Here is a 23725-nt window from a genome sequence, read left to right on the forward strand (position 1 = left end):
CTTCGGATTCTGTGTATGTCATCCATTCTGAATATTTTGTCTCTTCTGCGGAATCACTGTCGCTTTTTTTTTTTTTTTACATTCACTGTTCTTATTACCCTTATTTTTCGCCTTCTTACACCTCTTACTTTATCGTTTTCTTCATCACTGCTACTCTCCTCTCCATCGTCAAGTAGTCTATGCATAGATCTAATTCCATTCTTTATTAATGAGAAATCGATCTCATCTTCATTTGAACCGATTCCTTCATCGTAATCCCTGATTACTGACCTCCGTAACTTTGAAAATAATATTCCCGTTACCACGACTATCCAGTTCGAATTAACGCCGAAGACGCTCATACAGCAATAAATCTAAAAAACATATTTAAGATTAAAGATTGGCAATTGTTTTATACGCATGTATTGTTGAATATAATCATCAAGCGATAGTGCTGTGAATTTTACGGTTTAAATGCGAAGAGCATGATATTTAATAAATAAAGGTAACACACAAAACGTTAAAAAACAAATGCTTCTTTGGCATAAAGTATCTGGTAATCCAAAAATAGGCTTTCAGATTTTTTTTCTACATTTTTGAATCAACATAAATGTAATACAAAGAAAGCTTTTTATCGGAGGAAATAGAAAGAAATAGCTTTTTATATTTTTTACTAGTTGTGGTATGTTTCTTCATGTGTCAATTTTCATGTCATTGTCCATGTGTCAATGAATTCAATCAGGAAATAAATAATTTATTTATACCCTCCAAATGGATGAGGGAATGATGAGAGAATTTTATAAGGGTCCAGATAAAGCGCAAATTGACCTCTGGTACTCAGACTGTGTTTATGGCGGTCTTAATTTAACATCAATACGGGCTCTGTGTGTATATTTCCTTATATATATAAATCGCATTTGCTTTCATTTCCGTTAAGAGTGCTGTTTGTTTCTGGATTGTGAATTTTAATCTTCAAAACCGCTACATCATCTTTCTTCACAATGGTTTTCTGGGTTTTCCTAACAACTGTTCTCTTTGCTCAGGCATGGGGGCTAAAGTATACAGATTGTGGTAAGTATACAATATCTTATATATAAGCTGAAACTGATCTAATATTTGTTGCTTTAATATGTCAGCCCGTATTAGTCAATGGCAAAATCAAGGCTCTGTATCAAATTGTCTTCAGTGCTATGTTGAGCAATTTCCCCTTAAATGCTGTTGAACAGAAACTAAAATTCTTGCTATGCGTATGATCCACTCTGTTACCCGGCTCGGTGAGCTAAGGTTTTTATTTTTATTCTTATATGTTGGTAAATTGTGCATTTTTTTGCTTTAAAAGTGACTGAATTATATTGCTCTTATTTTCTGGTTAACGTTTTTATGCCTTTAGTTTAATCTGCATGCAATAGTTATAGAATTATCAATAATTTAAAAGTCGATTAAGTTCCACAATCCTAACGACGACGCCATTTGTTTACATTTAAAACATTGTGTCGTAGTAAATTCAGTTTCTGCAACAACTTCAGTGCCTTTTTGCCGAGTGGGGCCAAAAGTTTTGTGCACTGAAAAATCCGTCTTTCTGCCTAATCTTCATTAATTTTGAGTGGGGCCAAAAGTTTTGCGCACTAAAATATCCGTCTTTCTGCCTAATCTTCATTAATTTTAACTCTAATTTTAATTGTAAAAATTTTTAATGCTTTTGAACTATATTTAGTATTTTACAATTTTTAATGAAGTTGTTTTGAGTTTTATGTATTTTTTCCTGGTTTGCCTGGTCCCTTGATTAAATGAGAAATATATCTATAACGAAATTCTGGAAAATAAATGAAATGCAGGAAAAAAATTTGCATAATTTAATAGGCCGTAAAAGGAAGTCATGTGGGTGTCCACATCAGATTTTTTTTACTTAGGATAAATTAAGTAAAATATGTAAAACCAATATTGAATATGAACGTTTCTACAAAAGGGATTCGAAATAATAAACATATGTTTATTATGTTAATTAGAAAAATAAATTGTATAAATATTCTTAACATTTCTTATTTTTCCATAGTAGCCACAGATGAAGGACCTGAGACTATCTGTGAAAAATAAGCAGGTTTTAGGTTATCACAACCCCTTCACACACTTTTATTGAAATATAAAGAAGATTCCTGGGAATATGCTGGGATGTAACGTTGAGCAGTTGAAAGTATGTATTTAAGAGATTAAAGGGATATTGTAACTAGTATTTCAAACCCTGATAACATCCCATATGCTGCCGGTGAGACCTAGATAGGATGTCCTAAGGATATACTGGGATGTGACATTAAGCACTCGGGAGGATGAGTTTAGGAGGAAACTGGGATATCCCGAGATGTCCTGAGGATTTAGTAAGTAGGAGTTCAGATCCTAATAACATCCCATACGCTGTCAGTGGGATTTTGTTAGGATGTCCTGAGGATATACTGGGATGTGACATCAAGCACTCGGGAAGATATGTTTAGGAGGTTCGCGGGATATTTCGGGATGTCCTGAGGATGTGCGCATATCCCGCGAGCAACATCCTCAGGATATCCCAAGGATGTGTTTGTGCTATGTGGAATTTCATACATTTTAAATTTCGTAATTAACATGAATATGAGAAAGGACAAAAAATTGTGATTTCAGTTTACTGGTAAATTTCATATAATTTCCTCACAAAGTTACAGATGTATAACTAATTTAATAATCGGCAAAATTTAATTTTAATATAGCTTACATTTGAATAAATTAAAGCTCAGTGTATTTAGATGGGCAATGTGTTCCCGTTCTTTGATCATGAAAAATGTAGATTTGTTTGTTGCCGCAAATTGTTTGCAAATTAAATAAATTATCGAAGAATAAACATTTGTGTTGTTTGCAAATGGACTTCGAAAATAAGACACAGAGGAAACTCTAAGGTATGCGAAATGTTATGTGATTGCACATTAGGGTAAAAAACTAAGACACCAGAGAAGCTCGTAAAGCTTATTAATTTTCCAAACTTCAAAATTTGTTGCACATTAGGTAAGGGAGTTACAGCATTGAATTAAATTAAAAGATTTTGAAGAAGTGATAAAGCAAATGCACAGAAAAATATGCAGATAAAAAAGGCTCAGAAATTTATAGAAAGGAAAGAGGAAGAGATACAAAAATAATTTTGAAAATGAGACAGTAAGGAAAAATACGTGCGATAATTTACTTTGAAAATGAGGTAATGAATTACTGATAATAACTTCTCATAGTAAAGGAAATTAAGAATACGGTTGTATTAGTAGCTCATTCTACAATTTTTTTTAAAGCCCAAATGGGCATTAGCCCAGGAGGGCCATTAATCTCGGAATGGCATTTTGCGTCGAATCACTACAAACGACTGTATCACTTTTCAAATTGTTGCTTTGAAATATTATCGTCTTGTAGCATATTTAAAGAAACTAAATAATGAAGAATTTGCATGAATATACGTGTGTTTGTCGCACTGTGAAAAATCAACGGTACCTAAAGTCATCAAATTTTGAATAACATAGTCCTCCACCCGAACAGGGGCACCTGGAAGCCCAAATTTGGAACTTGGAATATGTTTTACTGTCTATTTCGTAATTTGTAAAACTTTATAACGAATTTTTGATTAAAAACTCAACAGTTTCAAAGCGAGCAGTGGCAACACTGTAGGGAATAAAACATTTTCATCTCCCGCGTGCGAGACTGTCTATCGGAAATTCTAAAGATGTGCTGTTTTTAAATATTTTTAGCACAATGCGACGTTAGCCCAAATGCTCTCGAAACTTGTACGTGTTTGTAAATGGAAAAAAAAAAAAAAAAAAAAAAAAAAAATCTGAAATGTTTCAGATTTTAAATTACGTCCAAAGGGGCGTTTTTTAACATTTTGTGTGTTACCTTTCTTTATTAAATATCATGTTCCTCGCACTTAAACCATAAGATCCAGTGCAACAGCAATATCGCAAAATAGTTTTAAAACGAGCATATCTTTAAAATTTCCGATACAGAGACTCACGCGCTGGAGATAAAAATGTTTTTTCTGCACAACGTTGACATTGCTCGCTTTGAAATCCTTGAGTTTGTTAATCAAAAATTCGTCAAAGTTTTAAAAAATAGGAAATCGATCATAAAACAAATTTCAAATTTCAAATTTGGTCTTCCACATGCTCATATTCGTTGGAGGATTACGTTATTCAAAATTCGATGACTCTATGTACCGTTATTTTATGACAATGTGAGAAATATACATACATTTACGCAGATTTTTCATTATTTAATTTCTTCAAATATAATGCAGGACTCTAACATTTTGTGGCAACAGTTTGAAAAGTGAAGCGACGTTTATGAGTCCGACGCAAAATCGCAAAACGAAAACAATAGTCCTTCAGGGACAAATCCCTTTGGACTAAAAAGAACTCGCATTTGGGCATAATGTAAAACATGGGTGGCTTGGCAAATGCGGTCGAGAGCAGGAGACTGACGTTAATTACGGAAGGGGAAAGTAAACGGCTGTGTCAGGGATCATAAGGGGTGATATATTTAGAAAAAAAGTGTTTGTAGGTCTCATTCAGTATCAGTATATCAGAAATAAATGATGCACATGGTATCAGAATGGAGACAAATTACATAAGATACGAAATGTTATATTTATTTGTTTATTAACATTTCATTATTACATTGTTTTCGTTCAGGAATTTCCTTCCACCCCCCTCTGAGCAATACAAACAGGTACATGTAAGTCGGCTGAAAAGCACTGCTATAAACAAATAATCCAACCCAATTCCAGTTGAACAGCGCTTATTAATACTAATTGTTTACGGAAAGCATCCTAGTTTTTGAAAAGCTTCGTATCATCTAACATAAAATTAATTAATTAATCATCTTAAGAATGATTTTGTGTTGAATATGGCAAAACATATGAGGGCTGGCTAGGCATGATTTCATGGAGAATTTTCTAAGGAAAATGGGCTCATATTTACATACCTTAAGATTATAAGTATTGATTAACATTTCCTATAACTACTTCTAATTGAGGCTTTCTAAGAGCAACCCCCTTAATTTTGACTCGCAGCTTTTAATTTTAGACTAAAATAGCATAGAGTCTACCTTTAAACAATGGGATTTGTTTTTAAACACTGTGACATGAGAGTGCCTAGTAATAATAGTTTTAGCGTCGCTAAGAATCATTTTCTGGATTCTCATATTGATTTTTTTCCAAAAGATATTAAAAGCTGCAATTGACAAGTATGAGCAATGCATAATACATACATCTATAACGTAAGCATACCATAAAGAAAAATGAACCCCCAACAAAATCTGATCGACTGCTATTGAACTCTAAAGAGGGGTTTATCAGAGGGAAAATGGCAATTAAAATCAATTAAAATTCCATTTAATTGATTTTAATTATTTATTTACTGTATCGATTTATTACTTATTGTAATGGATTGGAATATTTGAATATGAAGTAGCTGAATATTTAAGAAAAATATTATGACTGCGAGAATAGGAGAAAAACATTTTTTGAATTTCTTATAGAAAGCAGATGAATTCCTTTTTACTCAACGAAAATCAAAATTTAGTAGCTAATTAATCTGTCCTGTATCGACCACTTTAGTTCAGTGATTCGTATTAATGTGCGATTTTTTAAAAAAAATTTAAATGCTTCAAGAATAATTAATTAGAAAAAGGCATAATTCTCTTCTTACCCTTACATTCTTCAATAAAAAAACTGCATTTTCAGCTATAACCAAGTGAAATAATTTTCTAAATATAATTCAAAGCATGAAATATAAGGTACATAAACAGCTTGGAAATGGAACTAGCATTGAGATTCTCTTTAAGAAATATGGTGAAGCTTAACAAAAAGTCTACGAAGTGAAGTAATTCCGTAGAATATTTTCTAACTCTTTATGATTAAATTGCACTCAATTATACTTTATAAACGACATGTAAATACTATTTAATGTATATGTGTGGATGTGTGTGTGTGTTTGTGGCTCACTAGCGGCTGAGCTGTAAAGTCGTTGAACTCTGGCAGGTCGATTCGGGGTTCGAATCCGGATCGACGGGGATGGCTGTATTGGCGTTTTCGAGGTTTTCCCCACGTGTGACGTGCATAAGAGTCAGTTTTGCTTAGAAAGTTCTCCACGAGGCACCCTTACCCTTAGGCAAATAACTGTCGAATGCTTTGCTATAATCAAACAAACCAGACCAAACAATAGATATATAAATAAGTAGCTTAAAAACTGCTATATTTTATGTATACTCATTAAGTAGTATTTCAATATATATAATGATTAAAAGAAAGGAAAAGTCGGATCCTAACTGATTGTATATAATGTAATCCCTATGAAGGCCCTAACAATTCTTTCTCACTTAAAGTCGTAACCCAAAAAGAGAACAAATTAAACTTCAGATACGTATACAATACTGAATCTAATACAAAAAATACAAAATATAAAAATAAACTATATATGTACGAAACCTAACTAACTATTTATATTGATATTACGTAAATATAAGTATGGTAATGAACATTGTATAATAAAGATATTTTATACCTTATTCTATATTTAGTTCCATTTATATATACCTATACATAGATATATATAATTTAAGGATTCCGTTTAAGGATTATAGTAGTAGTTAATACTACTACATATAAAACACAGAAGTGCATCAGTAATGTATTTTTGAGTATTATTTAACTTCATTCTTAGGAATTTTCTGCAGTCTAGTTTGCGTTATTATATTCATAAGTCTCAAATAAAAACAATTATTGTTTATATGCCATTAGAAAATTAACCAAAAAGCAGCGACCACAATGTAATTGAGAAACAGTCCTTAGCCGTGAAAAGGTTGATAGCCATTCGGTTATGACTATTATCTCACATGCTCAGCTACTTCGCATACATGGAACATAGCATTCGAAATGAAAAACTCAATATTTACTACAAATTCATTCGTGTAAAAAATATGTCTTTCTACACCTATGGCTTTAAAAAAAGATGTTATTTATCTTACAGTTTATCGTTAAGTAATACATTTTCATTGTACAAAATTGCATTCTTTCGAAGAATTCAATTTGTATTTTCCTGTGTATAAAACTGAAAGTAGAGAGGTTAGATGTTTAAACAACCCCCGCATTTTCCCAGGATCCCTAGCGAGATTGTCCGCTCCTTGTCAGCGCTCCTCCTGAAAAAAGGGATTGTAAATTTATGACCTGACCGCAAATGAGAGTATTTCAAAACATGAAAGGTTTCAGACATTTTTTTTATTGAAGGAAAGACGATAATAAAAGCGTTCTTCAAATAAGAGCTTAGAGCAGCCTGTTTGAAATAACTAACATCGGTAGAATCCAGGAACATAATGAAAACAATCAAACTTCCAAACCTCAGATTAGAGAGCAACTGAGTTCCACATTTATGGTATAAATGAATAATACACTTGTTGAACTTCTTTCCAAATTAGTTTTTCGTCTGTTGTAGAGAAAGTTTTTTAACATATAGTATGAAATTATATTGAAAAGCGAGAAGAACGCTGAGCGAAGAATGAGATAACAATGTGGCTACAAAACTGTCTTTAAATTTTGACATTTATTTGTATCAAATGTCATATTCAAACGCATTTTAACTACCTTTTCAGACTTTTACAAATGTTTAAAATAAAGTATAAAAGAAACAATTCCAGAATGCTTTTGGAAAAAAATTAAGATAAGCAGAAACTTAAAAGAACTTCCAAAAAAAAATTTTACACACACACACACACACACACACACACAAAAAAAAAAAAAAAAAAAAAAAAAAAAAAAACGAAAGGTTACAGATTTTAAATTACGTCCAAAGGGGTGTTTTTTTTAACATTTTGTGTGTTACCTTTATTTATTAAATATCATGTTCTTCGCACTTAAACCATAAAATTCAGTTCAACAGCAATATCGCAAAATAATTTTAAAATGAACATATCGTTAGAAATTCCGATATATAGTCTCGCGAGCTGGAGATTCATTTTTCTTTTTTTCGTATAGTGTTGCCATTGCTCGCTTTGAAATCGTTGAGTTTCTTAATAAAAAATTCGTTGAAGTGTTACAAAATATGAAATTGATAATAAAATAAATGTCAGATTCAAATCAGGGCTTCCACATGCGCATATTCTATGGAAGATCACGATTTTCATATTTTGATGGCTCTAGGTACCGTTGTTTTATCACAATGCGAGAAACATACATTCATGCAGATTCTTCATACTTTAATTTCTTTAAATATAATACATTCTTCATTATTTAGTTTCTTTAAATATAATACAGGGCTATAATATTTGGTGGCAAACATTTGTTTGAAAAGGGAAACAACATCGCGAATCTACGTAAAATGCCAAAACGAAATTAATAGTCCTTCTGGCTATATGGATATATATATATATATATATATATATATATATATATGGAGCTATATTTTATTATTAACTCATTTCATATTAAATTTCACTTTTAGAAACTACACTAATAAAGATATTTAAAGGAAGTTAATGCAGCTAGTATTCTGTTTGTAATAAAACGTTTATACAAATTATTAAAGAAAAAAAAAAATCTGAAAACTTCCAGATTACGCCCAAAGGGTGGTTGTTACGCATATACGTACACTGCGCACACGCTTCGGGAGATTTGGACTAATGCCCCTTTGGACTAAAAATATTTAAAAACAGCATATATTTAAAATTTCCGATAGAGTCTCGCGTGATAAATTCCCCCCCCCCTCGAACAGTGTTGCCATTGCTTGCTTTGAAATCACTGAGTTTGTTAATATAAAATTCGTTAAAGTTTTACAAAATATGAAATACGCAATAAAACAAATTCCAAATTCGGGCTTCCAAGTGCTCATATTCGAGTGGAGGACTACGTTACTCAAAATTAGATAGCTGTAGGTATCGTTGTTTTTTTTCACAGTGCTAGAAACACGCATACATTCATGCTGATTCTTCCATATTCAGTTTCTTTAAGTATAATACAGGGTGATAATATTTGGAGGGAATAATTTGAAACGAAAATTTATAGTGAACGGACGCCATATGTCGTTTGAAGACTAATAGCTCTTCTGGGCTAACGCCGGTTTGGGCTTTAAAAAAAAAAAAGGCTAATTTGCTTAAAATAATTGTGGGTGTGCTTTAGTTTAAGACAGAAATGTTGGCTATGTTTGATTTTTGCTTATTCATTTTTTTAAACTTTTTTGACTTGTTTTGATACTTATTACTTATTTCGATATAAGTTTCTGAAATAAAACTTAGCATATTATGAAATGAAATTGCAGTGTTGCAAGGAGAACATTGTATTTATTTATGTTCTGAATACTTTAATTGCTTTTTAGGCTCCAAAACTGGAAAAATAATTGATGTTCAATTGTCGGGATGTGAAGAGGCAGATGTTTGCGAATTAAAGCGAGGAGAATCTTATACCTATAGCCTCACATTTGAATCGTGTAAGTTGCATATAAGTTTTCTTTTTTCTATATGATTTTGTTAAGAATGTAGGGTTCCCTAGTTAAGAACAATTAAATATCATGTACCATTTTCAATGTGATATTTTTCGTTATAAATTCAATTACTTACTAGATAGCGCTTCTGACTTCCTGTTTCTATAGAATTTGTTTTGATCTTCCTTGATGGAAATTAATAAAACAGTAAAGCTAGTAATTCGGGATGTTGAATGATTCATGTAAACAAAGTGTATATTTGTGTGTATATGTGTGCATAGTTCTTTCCAATATATTCGGAATATTATAGTCCTCTTACATGTTCCCTAACATAATGGTAGCTTTTCTAACATTATGATAGCTATTTCCTCACATTATGAAAGCTTTTTCCTAACATTATGATAGCTTTTTCCTAACATTATGATAACTTTTTCCAAACATTATGATAGCTTTTTCATGATAACTTCTTCTTAACATTATGATAGCTTTTTCATGATAACTTCTTCTTAACATTATGATAGCTTTTTCATGATAACTTCTTCTTAACATTATGAAAGTTTTTTCCTAACATTATGAAAGTTTTTTCCTAACATTATGATAGCTTTTTCCTAACATTATGAAAGCTTTTTCCTAACATTATGATAGCTTTTCTACAACATTATGATATCTTTTCTACAACATTATGATAGCTTTTTCATGATAACGTTTTCCTAACATTATGACAGTTTTTCCCTAAAATTATGATAGCTTTTTTGTAACATTATGATAGCTTTGTCCTAACATTATGATATCTTTTTCCTAACATTATGATAGCTTTTCTACAACATTATGATAGCTTCTTCATGATAACTTTTTCCTAACATTATAATAGTTTTTTATAACTACTTCTTAACATTATGATAGCTTTTTCCTAATATTATGAAAGCTTTTTCCTAACATTATGATAGCTTTTCTACAACATTATGATATCTTTTCTACAACATTATGATAGCTTTAACAACATTATGATAGCTTTTATAACTACTTCTTAACATTATGATAGCTTTTTCCTAACATTATGAAAGCTTTTTCCTAACATTATGATAGTTTTTCTACAACATTATGATAGCTTTTCTACAACATTATGATAGCTTTTCTACAACATTATGATAGCTTTTTCATGATAACTTCTTCTTAACATTATGATAGCTTTTTCATGATAACTTCTTCTTAACATTATGATAGCTTTTTCATGATAACTTCTTCTTAACATTATGATAGCTTTTTCATGATAACTTCTTCTTAACATTATGAAAGTTTTTTCCTAACATTATGAAAGTTTTTTCCTAACATTATGATAGCTTTTTCATGATAACGTTTTCCTAACATTATGACAGTTTTTCCCTAAAATTATGATAGCTTTTTTGTAACATTATGATAGCTTTGTCCTAACATTATGATATCTTTTTCCTAACATTATGATAGCTTTTCTACAACATTATGATAGCTTCTTCATGATAACTTTTTCCTAACATTATAATAGTTTTTTATAACTACTTCTTAACATTATGATAGCTTTTTCCTAATATTATGAAAGCTTTTTCCTAACATTATGATAGCTTTTCTACAACATTATAATATCTTTTCTACAACATTATGATAGCTTTAACAACATTATGATAGCTTTTATAACTACTTCTTAACATTATGATAGCTTTTTCCTAACATTATGAAAGCTTTTTCCTAACATTATGATAGCTTTTCTACAACATTATGATAGCTTTTCTACAACATTATGATAGCTTTTCTACAACATTATGATAGCTTTTCTACAACATTATGATAGCTTTTCTACAACATTATGATAGCTTTTTCATGATAACTTCTTCTTAACATTATGATAGCTTTTTCATGATAACTTCTTCTTAACATTATGATAGCTTTTTCATGATAACTTCTTCTTAACATTATGAAAGTTTTTTCCTAACATTATGAAAGTTTTTTCCTAACATTATGAAAGTTTTTTCCTAACATTATGAAAGTTTTTTCCTAACATTATGAAAGTTTTTTCCTAACATTATGATAGCTTTTTCATGATAACGTTTTCCTAACATTATGAAAGTTTTTCCCTAAAATTATGATAGCTTTTTTGTAACATTATGATAGCTTTGTCCTAACATTATGATATCTTTTTCCTAACATTATGATAGCTTTTCTACAACATTATGATATCTTTTCTACAACATTATGATAGCTTTAACAACATTATGATAGCTTTTATAACTACTTCTTAACAATATGATAGCTTTTTCCTAACATTATGAAAGCTTTTTCCTAACATTATGATAGCTTTTCTACAACATTATGATAGCTTTTTTACAACATTATGATAGCTTTTCTACAACATTATGATAGCTTTTCTACAACATTATGATAGCTTTTTCATGATAACTTCTTCTTAACATTATGATAGCTTTTTCATGATAACTTCTTCTTAACATTATGAAAGTTTTTTCCTAACATTATGAAAGTTTTTTCCTAACATTATGATAGCTTTTTCCTAACATTATGAAAGCTTTTTCCTAACATTATGATAGCTTTTCTACAACATTATGATATCTTTTCTACAACATTATGATAGCTTTTTCATGATAACGTTTTCCTAACATTATGACAGTTTTTCCCTAAAATTATGATAGCTTTTTTGTAACATTATGATAGCTTTGTCCTAACATTATGATATCTTTTTCCTAACATTATGATAGCTTTTCTACAACATTATGATAGCTTCTTCATGATAACTTTTTCCTAACATTATAATAGTTTTTTATAACTACTTCTTAACATTATGATAGCTTTTTCCTAATATTATGAAAGCTTTTTCCTAACATTATGATAGCTTTTCTACAACATTATGATATCTTTTCTACAACATTATGATAGCTTTAACAACATTATGATAGCTTTTATAACTACTTCTTAACATTATGATAGCTTTTTCCTAACATTATGAAAGCTTTTTCCTAACATTATGATAGCTTTTTCCTAACATTATGAAAGCTTTTTCCTAACATTATGATAGTTTTTCTACAACATTATGATAGCTTTTCTACAACATTATGATAGCTTTTCTACAACATTATGATAGCTTTTTCATGATAACTTCTTCTTAACATTATGATAGCTTTTTCATGATAACTTCTTCTTAACATTATGATAGCTTTTTCATGATAACTTCTTCTTAACATTATGATAGCTTTTTCATGATAACTTCTTCTTAACATTATGAAAGTTTTTTCCTAACATTATGATAGCTTTTTCATGATAACGTTTTCCTAACATTATGAAAGTTTTTCCCTAACATTATGATAGCTTTTTTGTAACATTATGAAAGCTTTATCCTAACATTATGATATCTTTTTCCTAACATTATGATAGCTTTTCTACAACATTATGATAGCTTCTTCATGATAACTTTTTCCTAACATTATGATAGTTTTTTATAACTACTTCTTAACATTATGATAGCTTTTTCCTAATATTATGAAAGCTTTTTCCTAACATTATGATAGCTTTTCTACAACATTATGACATCTTTTCTACAACATTATGATAGCTTTAACAACATTATGATAGCTTTTATAACTACTTCTTAACATTATGATAGCTTTTTCCTAACATTATGAAAGCTTTTTCCTAACATTATGATAGCTTTTCTACAACATTATGATAGATTTTCTACAACATTATGATAGCTTTTCTACAACATTATGATAGCTTTTCTACAACATTATGATAGCTTTTTCATGATAACTTCTTCTTAACATTATGATAGCTTTTTCATGATAACTTCTTCTTAACATTATGATAGCTTTTTCATGATAACTTCTTCTTAACATTATGAAAGTTTTTTCCTACTATTATGAAAGTTTTTTCCTAACATTATGAAAGTTTTTTCCTAACATTATGAAAGTTTTTTCCTAACATTATGAAAGTTTTTTCCTAACATTATGAAAGTTTTTTCCTAACATTATGATAGCTTTTTCATGATAACGTTTTCCTAACATTATGAAAGTTTTTCCCTAAAATTATGATAGCTTTTTTGTAACATTATGATAGCTTTGTCCTAACATTATGATATCTTTTTCCTAACATTATGATAGCTTTTCTACAACATTATGATAGCTTCTTCAAGATAACTTTTTCCTAACATTATAATAGTTTTTTATAACTACTTCTTAACATTATGATAGCTTTTTCCTAATATTATGAAAGCTTTTTCCTAACATTATGATAGCTTTTCTACAACATTATGATATCTTTTCTACAACATTATGATAGCTTTAACAACATTATGATAGCTTTTATAACTACTTCTTAACAATATGATAGCTTTTTCCTAACATTATGAAAGCTTTTTCCTAACATTATGATAGCTTTTCTACAACATTATGATAGCTTTTCTACAACATTATGATAGCTTTTCTACAACATTATGATAGCTTTTCTACAACATTATGATAGCTTTTTCATGATAACTTCTTCTTAACATTATGATAGCTTTTTCATGATAACTTCTTCTTAACATTATGAAAGTTTTTTCCTAACATTATGAAAGTTTTTTCCTAACATTATGATAGCTTTTTCCTAACATTATGAAAGCTTTTTCCTAACATTATGATAGCTTTTCTACAACATTATGATATCTTTTCTACAACATTATGATAGCTTTTTCATGATAACGTTTTCCTAACATTATGACAGTTTTTCCCTAAAATTATGATAGCTTTTTTGTAACATTATGATAGCTTTGTCCTAACATTATGATATCTTTTTCCTAACATTATGATAGCTTTTCTACAACATTATGATAGCTTCTTCATGATAACTTTTTCCTAACATTATAATAGTTTTTTATAACTACTTCTTAACATTATGATAGCTTTTTCCTAATATTATGAAAGCTTTTTCCTAACATTATGATAGCTTTTCTACAACATTATGATATCTTTTCTACAACATTATGATAGCTTTAACAACATTATGATAGCTTTTATAACTACTTCTTAACATTATGATAGCTTTTTCCTAACATTATGAAAGCTTTTTCCTAACATTATGATAGTTTTTCTACAACATTATGATAGCTTTTCTACAACATTATGATAGCTTTTCTACAACATTATGATAGCTTTTTCATGATAACTTCTTCTTAACATTATGATAGCTTTTTCATGATAACTTCTTCTTAACATTATGATAGCTTTTTCATGATAACTTCTTCTTAACATTATGATAGCTTTTTCATGATAACTTCTTCTTAACATTATGAAAGTTTTTTCCTAACATTATGATAGCTTTTTCCTAACATTATGAAAGTTTTTTCCTAACATTATGAAAGTTTTTTCCTAACATTATGATAGCTTATTCATGATAACGTTTTCCTAAGATTATGAAATTTTTTCCCTAAAATTATGATAGCTTTTTTGTAACATTATGATAGCTTTGTCCTAACATTATGATATCTTTTTCCTAACATTATGATAGCTTTTCTACAACATTATGATAGCTTCTTCATGATAACTTTTTCCTAACATTATAATAGTTTTTTATAACTACTTCTTAACATTATGATAGCTTTTTCCTAATATTATGAAAGCTTTTTCCTAACATTATGATAGCTTTTCTACAACATTATGATATCTTTTCTACAACATTATGATAGCTTTAACAACATTATGATAGCTTTTATAACTACTTCTTAACATTATGATAGCTTTTTCCTAACATTATGAAAGCTTTTTCCTAACATTATGATAGCTTTTCTACAACATTATGATAGCTTTTCTACAACATTATGATAGCTTTTCTACAACATTATGATAGCTTTTCTACAACATTATGATAGCTTTTCTACAACATTATGATAGCTTTTCTACAACATTATGATAGCTTTTCTACAACATTATGATAGCTTTTCTACAACATTATGATAGCTTTTTCATGATAACTTCTTCGTAACATTATGATAGCTTTTTCATGATAACTTCTTCTTAACATTATGAAAGTTTTTTCCTAACATTATGAAAGTTTTTTCCTAACATTATGATAGCTTTTTCATGATAACGTTTTCCTAACATTATGAAAGTTTTCCCCTAACATTATGATAGCTTTTTTGTAACATTATGAAAGCTTATATCCTAACATTATGATATCTTTTTCCTAACATTATGATAGCTTTTCTACAACATTATGATAGCTTCTTCAGGATAACTTTTTCCTAACATTATGATAGTTTTTTATAACTACTTCTTAACATTATGATAGCTTTTTCCTAATATTATGAAAGCTTTTTCCTAACATTATGATAGCTTTTCTACAACATTATTATATCTTTTCTACAACATTATGATAGCTTTAACAACATTATGATAGCTTTTATAACTACTTCTTAACATTATGATAGCTTTTTCCTAACATTATGAAAGCTTTTTCCTAACATTATGATAGCTTTTCTACAACATTATGATAGATTTTCTACAACATTATGATAGCTTTTCTACAACATTATGATAGCTTTTCTACAACATCATGATAGCTTTTCTACAACATTATGATAGCTTTTTCATGATAACTTCTTCTTAACATTATGATAGCTTTTTCATGATAACTTCTTCTTAACATTATGAAAGTTTTTTCCTAACATTATGAAAGTTTTTTCCTAACATTATGATAGCTTTTTCATGATAACGTTTTCCTAACATTATGAAAGTTTTTCCCTAAAATTATGATAGCTTTTTTGTAACATTATGATAGCTTTGTCCTAACATTATGATATCTTTTTCCTAACATTATGATAGCTTTTCTACAACATTATGATAGCTTCTTCATGATAACTTTTTCCTAACATTATGATAGCTTTTTCATGATAACTTCTTCTTAACATTATGATAGCTTTTTCATGATAACTTCTTCTTAACATTATGAAAGTTTTTTCCTAACATTATGATAGCTTTTTCATGATAACGTTTTCCTAACATTATGGAAGTTTTTCCCTAACATTATGATAGCTTTTTTGTAACATTATGAAAGCTTTATCCTAACATTATGATATCTTTTTCCTAACATTATGATAGCTTTTCTACAACATTATGATAGCTTCTTCATGATAACTTTTTCCTAACATTATGATAGTTTTTTATAACTACTTCTTAACATTATGATAGCTTTTTCCTAATATTATGAAAGCTTTTTCCTAACATTATGATAGCTTTTCTACAACATTATGACATCTTTTCTACAACATTATGATAGCTTTAACAACATTATGATAGCTTTTATAACTACTTCTTAACATTATGATAGCTTTTTCCTAACATTATGAAAGCTTTTTCCTAACATTATGATAGCTTTTCTACAACATTATGATAGATTTTCTACAACATTATGATAGCTTTTCTACAACATTATGATAGCTTTTCTACAACATTATGATAGCTTTTCTACAACATTATGATAGCTTTTCTACAACATTATGATAGCTTTTTCATGATAACTTCTTCTTAACATTATGATAGCTTTTTCATGATAACTTCTTCTTAACATTATGATAGCTTTTTCATGATAACTTCTTCTTAACATTATGAAAGTTTTTTCCTAACATTATGAAAGTTTTTTCCTAACATTATGATAGCTTATTCATGATAACGTTTTCCTAACATTATGAAATTTTTTCCCTAAAATTATGATAGCTTTTTTGTAACATTATGATAGCTTTGTCCTAACATTATGATATCTTTTTCCTAACATTATGATAGCTTTTCTACAACATTATGATAGCTTCTTCATGATAACTTTTTCCTAACATTATAATAGTTTTTTATAACTACTTCTTAACATTATGATAGCTTTTTCCTAATATTATGAAAGCTTTTTCCTAACATTATGATAGCTTTTCTACAACATTATGATATCTTTTCTACAACATTATGATAGCTTTAACAACATTATGATAGCTTTTATAACTACTTCTTAACATTATGATAGCTTTTTCCTAACATTATGAAAGCTTTTTCCTAACATTATGATAGCTTTTCTACAACATTATGATAGCTTTTCTACAACATTATGATAGCTTTTCTACAACATTATGATAGCTTTTCTACAACATTATGATAGCTTTTCTACAACATTATGATGGCTTTTTCATGATAACTTCTTCTTAACATTATGATAGCTTTTTCATGATAACTTCTTCTTAACATTATGATAGCTTTTTCATGATAACTTCTTCTTAACATTATGAAAGTTTTTTCCTAACATTATGAAAGTTTTTTCCTAATATTATGATAGCTTTTTCATGATAACGTTTTCCTAACATTATGAAAGTTTTTCCCTAAAATTATGATAGCTTTTTTGTAACATTATGATAGCTTTGTCCTAACATTATGATATCTTTTTCCTAACATTATGATAGCTTTTCTACAACATTATGATAGCTTCTTCATGATAACTTTTTCCTAATATTATAATAGTTTTTTATAACTACTTCTTAACATTATGATAGCTTTTTCCTAATATTATGAAAGCTTTTTCCTAACATTATGATAGCTTTTCTACAACATTATTATATCTTTTCTACAACATTATGATAGCTTTAACAACATTATGATAGCTTTTATAACTACTTCTTAACATTATGATAGCTTTTTCCTAACATTATGAAAGCTTTTTCCTAACATTATGATAGCTTTTCTACAACATTATGATAGCTTTTCTACAACATTATGATAGCTTTTCTACAACATTATGATAGCTTTTCTGCAACATTATGATAGCTTTTCTACAACATTATGATAGCTTTTTCATGATAACTTCTTATTAACATTATGATAGCTTTTTCATGATAACTTCTTCTTAACATTATGAAAGTTTTTTCCTAACATTATGAAAGTTTTTTCCTAACATTATGATAGCTTTTTCATGATAACGTTTTCCTAACATTATGAAAGTTTTTCCCTAACATTATGATAGCTTTTTTGTAACATTATGAAAGCTTTATCCTAACATTATGATATCTTTTTCCTAACATTATGATAGCTTTTCTACAACATTATGATAGCTTCTTCATGATAACTTTTTCCTAACATTATGATAGTTTTTTATAACTACTTCTTAACATTATGATAGCTTTTTCCTAATATTATGAAAGCTTTTTCCTAACATTATGATAGCTTTTCTACAACATTATGACATCTTTTCTACAACATTATGATAGCTTTAACAACATTATGATAGCTTTTATAACTACTTCTTAACATTATGATAGCTTTTTCCTAACATTATGAAAGCTTTTTCCTAACATTATGATAGCTTTTCTACAACATTATGATAGATTTTCTACAACATTATGATAGCTTTTCTACAACATTATGATAGCTTTTCTACAACATTATGATAGCTTTTTCATGATAACTTCTTCTTAACATTATGATAGCTTTTTCATGATAACTTCTTCTTAACATTATGATAGCTTTTTCATGATAACTTCTTCTTAACATTATGAAAGTTTTTTCCTACTATTATGAAAGTTTTTTCCTAACATTATGAAAGTTTTTTCCTAACATTATGAAAGTTTTTTCCTAACATTATGAAAGTTTTTTCCTAACATTATGATAGCTTTTTCATGATAACGTTTTCCTAACATTATGAAAGTTTTTCCCTAAAATTATGATAGCTTTTTTGTAACATTATGATAGCTTTGTCCTAACATTATGATATCTTTTTCCTAACATTATGATAGCTTTTCTACAACATTATGATAGCTTCTTCAAGATAACTTTTTCCTAACATTATAATAGTTTTTTATAACTACTTCTTAACATTATGATAGCTTTTTCCTAATATTATGAAAGCTTTTTCCTAACATTATGATAGCTTTTCTACAACATTATGATATCTTTTCTACAACATTATGATAGCTTTAACAACATTATGATAGCTTTTATAACTACTTCTTAACAATATGATAGCTTTTTCCTAACATTATGAAAGCTTTTTCCTAACATTATGATAGCTTTTCTACAACATTATGATAGCTTTTCTACAACATTATGATAGCTTTTCTACAACATTATGATAGCTTTTCTACAACATTATGATAGCTTTTCTGCAACATTATGATAGCTTTTCTACAACATTATGATAGCTTTTTCATGATAACTTCTTATTAACATTATGATAGCTTTTTCATGATAACTTCTTCTTAACATTATGAAAGTTTTTTCCTAACATTATGAAAGTTTTTTCCTAACATTATGATAGCTTTTTCATGATAACGTTTTCCTAACATTATGAAAGTTTTTCCCTAAAATTATGATAGCTTTTTTGTAACATTATGATAGCTTTGTCCTAACATTATGATATCTTTTTCCTAACATTATGATAGCTTTTCTACAACATTATGATAGCTTCTTCATGATAACTTTTTCCTAACATTATAATAGTTTTTTATAACTACTTCTTAACATTATGATAGCTTTTTCCTAATATTATGAAAGCTTTTTCCTAACATTATGATAGCTTTTCTACAACATTATAATATCTTTTCTACAACATTATGATAGCTTTAACAACATTATGATAGCTTTTATAACTACTTCTTGACATTATGATAGCTTTTTCCTAACATTATGAAAGCTTTTTCCTAACATTATGAAAGCTTTTTCCTAACATTATGATAGCTTTTCTACAACATTATGATAGCTTTTCTACAACATTATGATAGCTTTTCTACAACATTATGATAGCTTTTCTACAACATTATAATAGCTTTTCTACAACATTATGATAGCTTTTTCATGATAACTTCTTCTTAACATTATGATAGCTTTTTCATGATAACTTCTTCTTAACATTATGATAGCTTTTTCATGATAACTTCTTCTTAACATTATGAAAGGTTTTTCCTAACATTATGAAAGTTTTTTCCTAACATTATGAAAGTTTTTTCCTAACATTATGATAGCTTTTTCATGATAACGTTTTCCGAACATTATGAAAGTTTTTCCCTAACATTATGATAGCTTTTTTGTAACATTATGATAGCTTTGTCCTAACATTATGATATCTTTTTCCTAACATTATGATAGCTTTTCTACAACATTATGATAGCTTCTTCATGATAACTTTTTCCTAACATTATAATAGTTTTTTATAACTACTTCTTAACATTATGATAGCTTTTTCCTAACATTATGAAAGCTTTTTCCTAACATTATGATAGCTTTTCTACAACATTATGATAGCTTCTTCATGATAACTTTTTCCTAACATTATAATAGTTTTTTATAACTACCACTTAACATTATGATAGCTTTTTCCTAAAATTATGAAAGCTTTTTCCTAACATTATGATAGCTTTTCTACAACATTATGATATCTTTTCTACAACATTATGATAGCTTTAACAACATTATGATAGCTTTTATAACTACTTCTTAACATTATGATAGCTTTTTCCTAAAATTATGAAAGCTTTTTCCTAACATTATGATAGCTTTTCTACAACATTATGATATCTTTTCTACAACATTATGATAGCTTTAACAACATTATGATAGCTTTTATAACTACTTCTTAACATTATGATAGCTTTTTCCTAACATTATGAAAGCTTTTTCCTAACATTATGATAGCTTTTTCCTAACATTATGATAACTTCTTCTTAATATTATGATAGCTTTTTCATGATAACTTCTTCTTAACATTATGATAGCTTTTTCATGATAACTTCTTCTTAACATTATGAAAGTTTTTTCCTAACATTATGAAAGTTTTTTCCTAACATTATGATAGCTTTTTCATGATAACGTTTTCCTAACATTATGAAAGTTTTTCCCTAACATTATGATATCTTTTTCCTAACATTATGACAGCTTTTCTACAACATTATGATAGCTTTTTCATGATAACTTTTTCCTAACATTATGATAGCATTTTCATGATAACTTCTTCTTAACATTATGATAGCTTTTTCCTAACATTATGAAAGTTTTTTCCTGACATTATGATAGCTTTTTCATGATAACGTTTTCCTAACATTATGAAAGTTTTTCCCTAAAATTATGATAGCTTTTTTGTAACATTATGATAGCTTTGTCCTAACATTATGATATCTTTTTCCTAACATTATGACAGCTTTTCTACAACATTATGATAGCTTCTTCATGATAACTTTTTCCTAACATTATAATAGTTTTTTATAACTACTTATTAACATTATGATAGCTTTTTCATGATAACTTCTTCTTAACATTATGATAGCTTTTTCATGATAACTTCTTCTTAACATTATGATAGCTTTTTCATGATAACTTCTTCTTAACATTATGATAGCTTTTTCATGATAACTTCTTCTTAACATTATGATAGCTTTTTCATGATAACTTCTTCTTAACATTATGAAAGTTTTTTCCTAACATTATGAAAGTTTTTTCCTAACATTATGATAGCTTTTTCATGATAACGTTTTCCTAACATTATGAAAGTTTTTCCCTAAAATTATGATAGCTTTTTTGTAACATTATGATAGCTTTGTCCTAACATTATGATATCTTTTTCCTAACATTATGATAGCTTTTCTACAACATTATGATAGCTTCTTCATGATAACTTTTTCCTAACATTATGATAGCTTTTTCATGATAACTTCTTCTTAACATTATGATAGCTTTTTCATGATAACTTCTTCTTAACATTATGAAAGTTTTTTCCTAACATTATGATAGCTTTTTCATGATAACGTTTTCCTAACATTATGGAAGTTTTTCCCTAACATTATGATAGCTTTTTTGTAACATTATGAAAGCTTTATCCTAACATTATGATATCTTTTTCCTAACATTATGATAGCTTTTCTACAACATTATGATAGCTTCTTCATGATAACTTTTTCCTAACATTATGATAGTTTTTTATAACTACTTCTTAACATTATGATAGCTTTTTCCTAATATTATGAAAGCTTTTTCCTAACATTATGATAGCTTTTCTACAACATTATGACATCTTTTCTACAACATTATGATAGCTTTAACAACATTATGATAGCTTTTATAACTACTTCTTAACATTATGATAGCTTTTTCCTAACATTATGAAAGCTTTTTCCTAACATTATGATAGCTTTTCTACAACATTATGATAGATTTTCTACAACATTATGATAGCTTTTCTACAACATTATGATAGATTTTCTACAACATTATGATAGCTTTTCTACAACATTTTGATAGCTTTTCTACAACATTATGATAGCTTTTTCATGATAACTTCTTCTTAACATTATGATAGCTTTTTCATGATAACTTCTTCTTAACATTATGATAGCTTTTTCATGATAACTTCTTCTTAACATTATGAAAGTTTTTTCCTAACATTATGAAAGTTTTTTCCTAACATTATGATAGCTTATTCATGATAACGTTTTCCTAACATTATGAAATTTTTTCCCTAAAATTATGATAGCTTTTTTGTAACATTATGATAGCTTTGTCCTAACATTATGATATCTTTTTTCTAACATTATGATAGCTTTTCTACAACATTATGATAGCTTCTTCATGATAACTTTTTCCTAACATTATAATAGTTTTTTATAACTACTTCTTAACATTATGATAGCTTTTTCCTAATATTATGAAAGCTTTTTCCTAACATTATGATAGCTTTTCTACAACATTATGATATCTTTTCTACAACATTATGATAGCTTTAACAACATTATGATAGCTTTTATAACTACTTCTTAACATTATGATAGCTTTTTCCTAACATTATGAAAGCTTTTTCCTAACATTATGATAGCTTTTCTACAACATTATGATAGCTTTTCTACAACATTATGATAGCTTTTCTACAACATTATGATAGCTTTTCTACAACATTATGATAGCTTTTCTACAACATTATGATAGCTTTTTCATGATAACTTCTTCTTAACATTATGATAGCTTTTTCATGATAACTTCTTCTTAACATTATGATAGCTTTTTCATGATAACTTCTTCTTAACATTATGAAAGTTTTTTCCTAACATTATGAAAGTTTTTTCCTAATATTATGATAGCTTTTTCATGATAACGTTTTCCTAACATTATGAAAGTTTTTCCCTAAAATTATGATAGCTTTTTTGTAACATTATGATAGCTTTGTCCTAACATTATGATATCTTTTTCCTAACATTATGATAGCTTTTCTACAACATTATGATAGCTTCTTCATGATAACTTTTTCCT

The 23725-nt window shown here is 27.9% G+C and overlaps 1 protein-coding gene across 1 annotated transcript in view; it reads left to right on the forward strand.

Annotated features, from left to right (window-relative positions):
- Positions 1-893: 893 nt before the first annotated feature.
- LOC118203819 (NPC intracellular cholesterol transporter 2-like) overlaps positions 894-23725 on the forward strand; it is a 43945-nt gene continuing 21113 nt past the window's right edge. The window contains exons 1-2 of the mRNA XM_085818181.1: positions 894-1050; positions 9345-9455. Of these exons, the coding sequence (XP_085674307.1) occupies positions 981-1050; positions 9345-9455 (181 nt within the window). The 5' untranslated portion in view covers positions 894-980. The remainder of the gene's footprint in view (positions 1051-9344; positions 9456-23725) is intronic.

The sequence above is a fragment of the Stegodyphus dumicola genome, chromosome 6 (assembly GCF_044657685.1).
Source record: "Stegodyphus dumicola isolate Sdum_Otavi_A_Nest chromosome 6, ASM4465768v1".
Lineage (NCBI taxonomy): Eukaryota > Metazoa > Arthropoda > Arachnida > Araneae > Eresidae > Stegodyphus > Stegodyphus dumicola.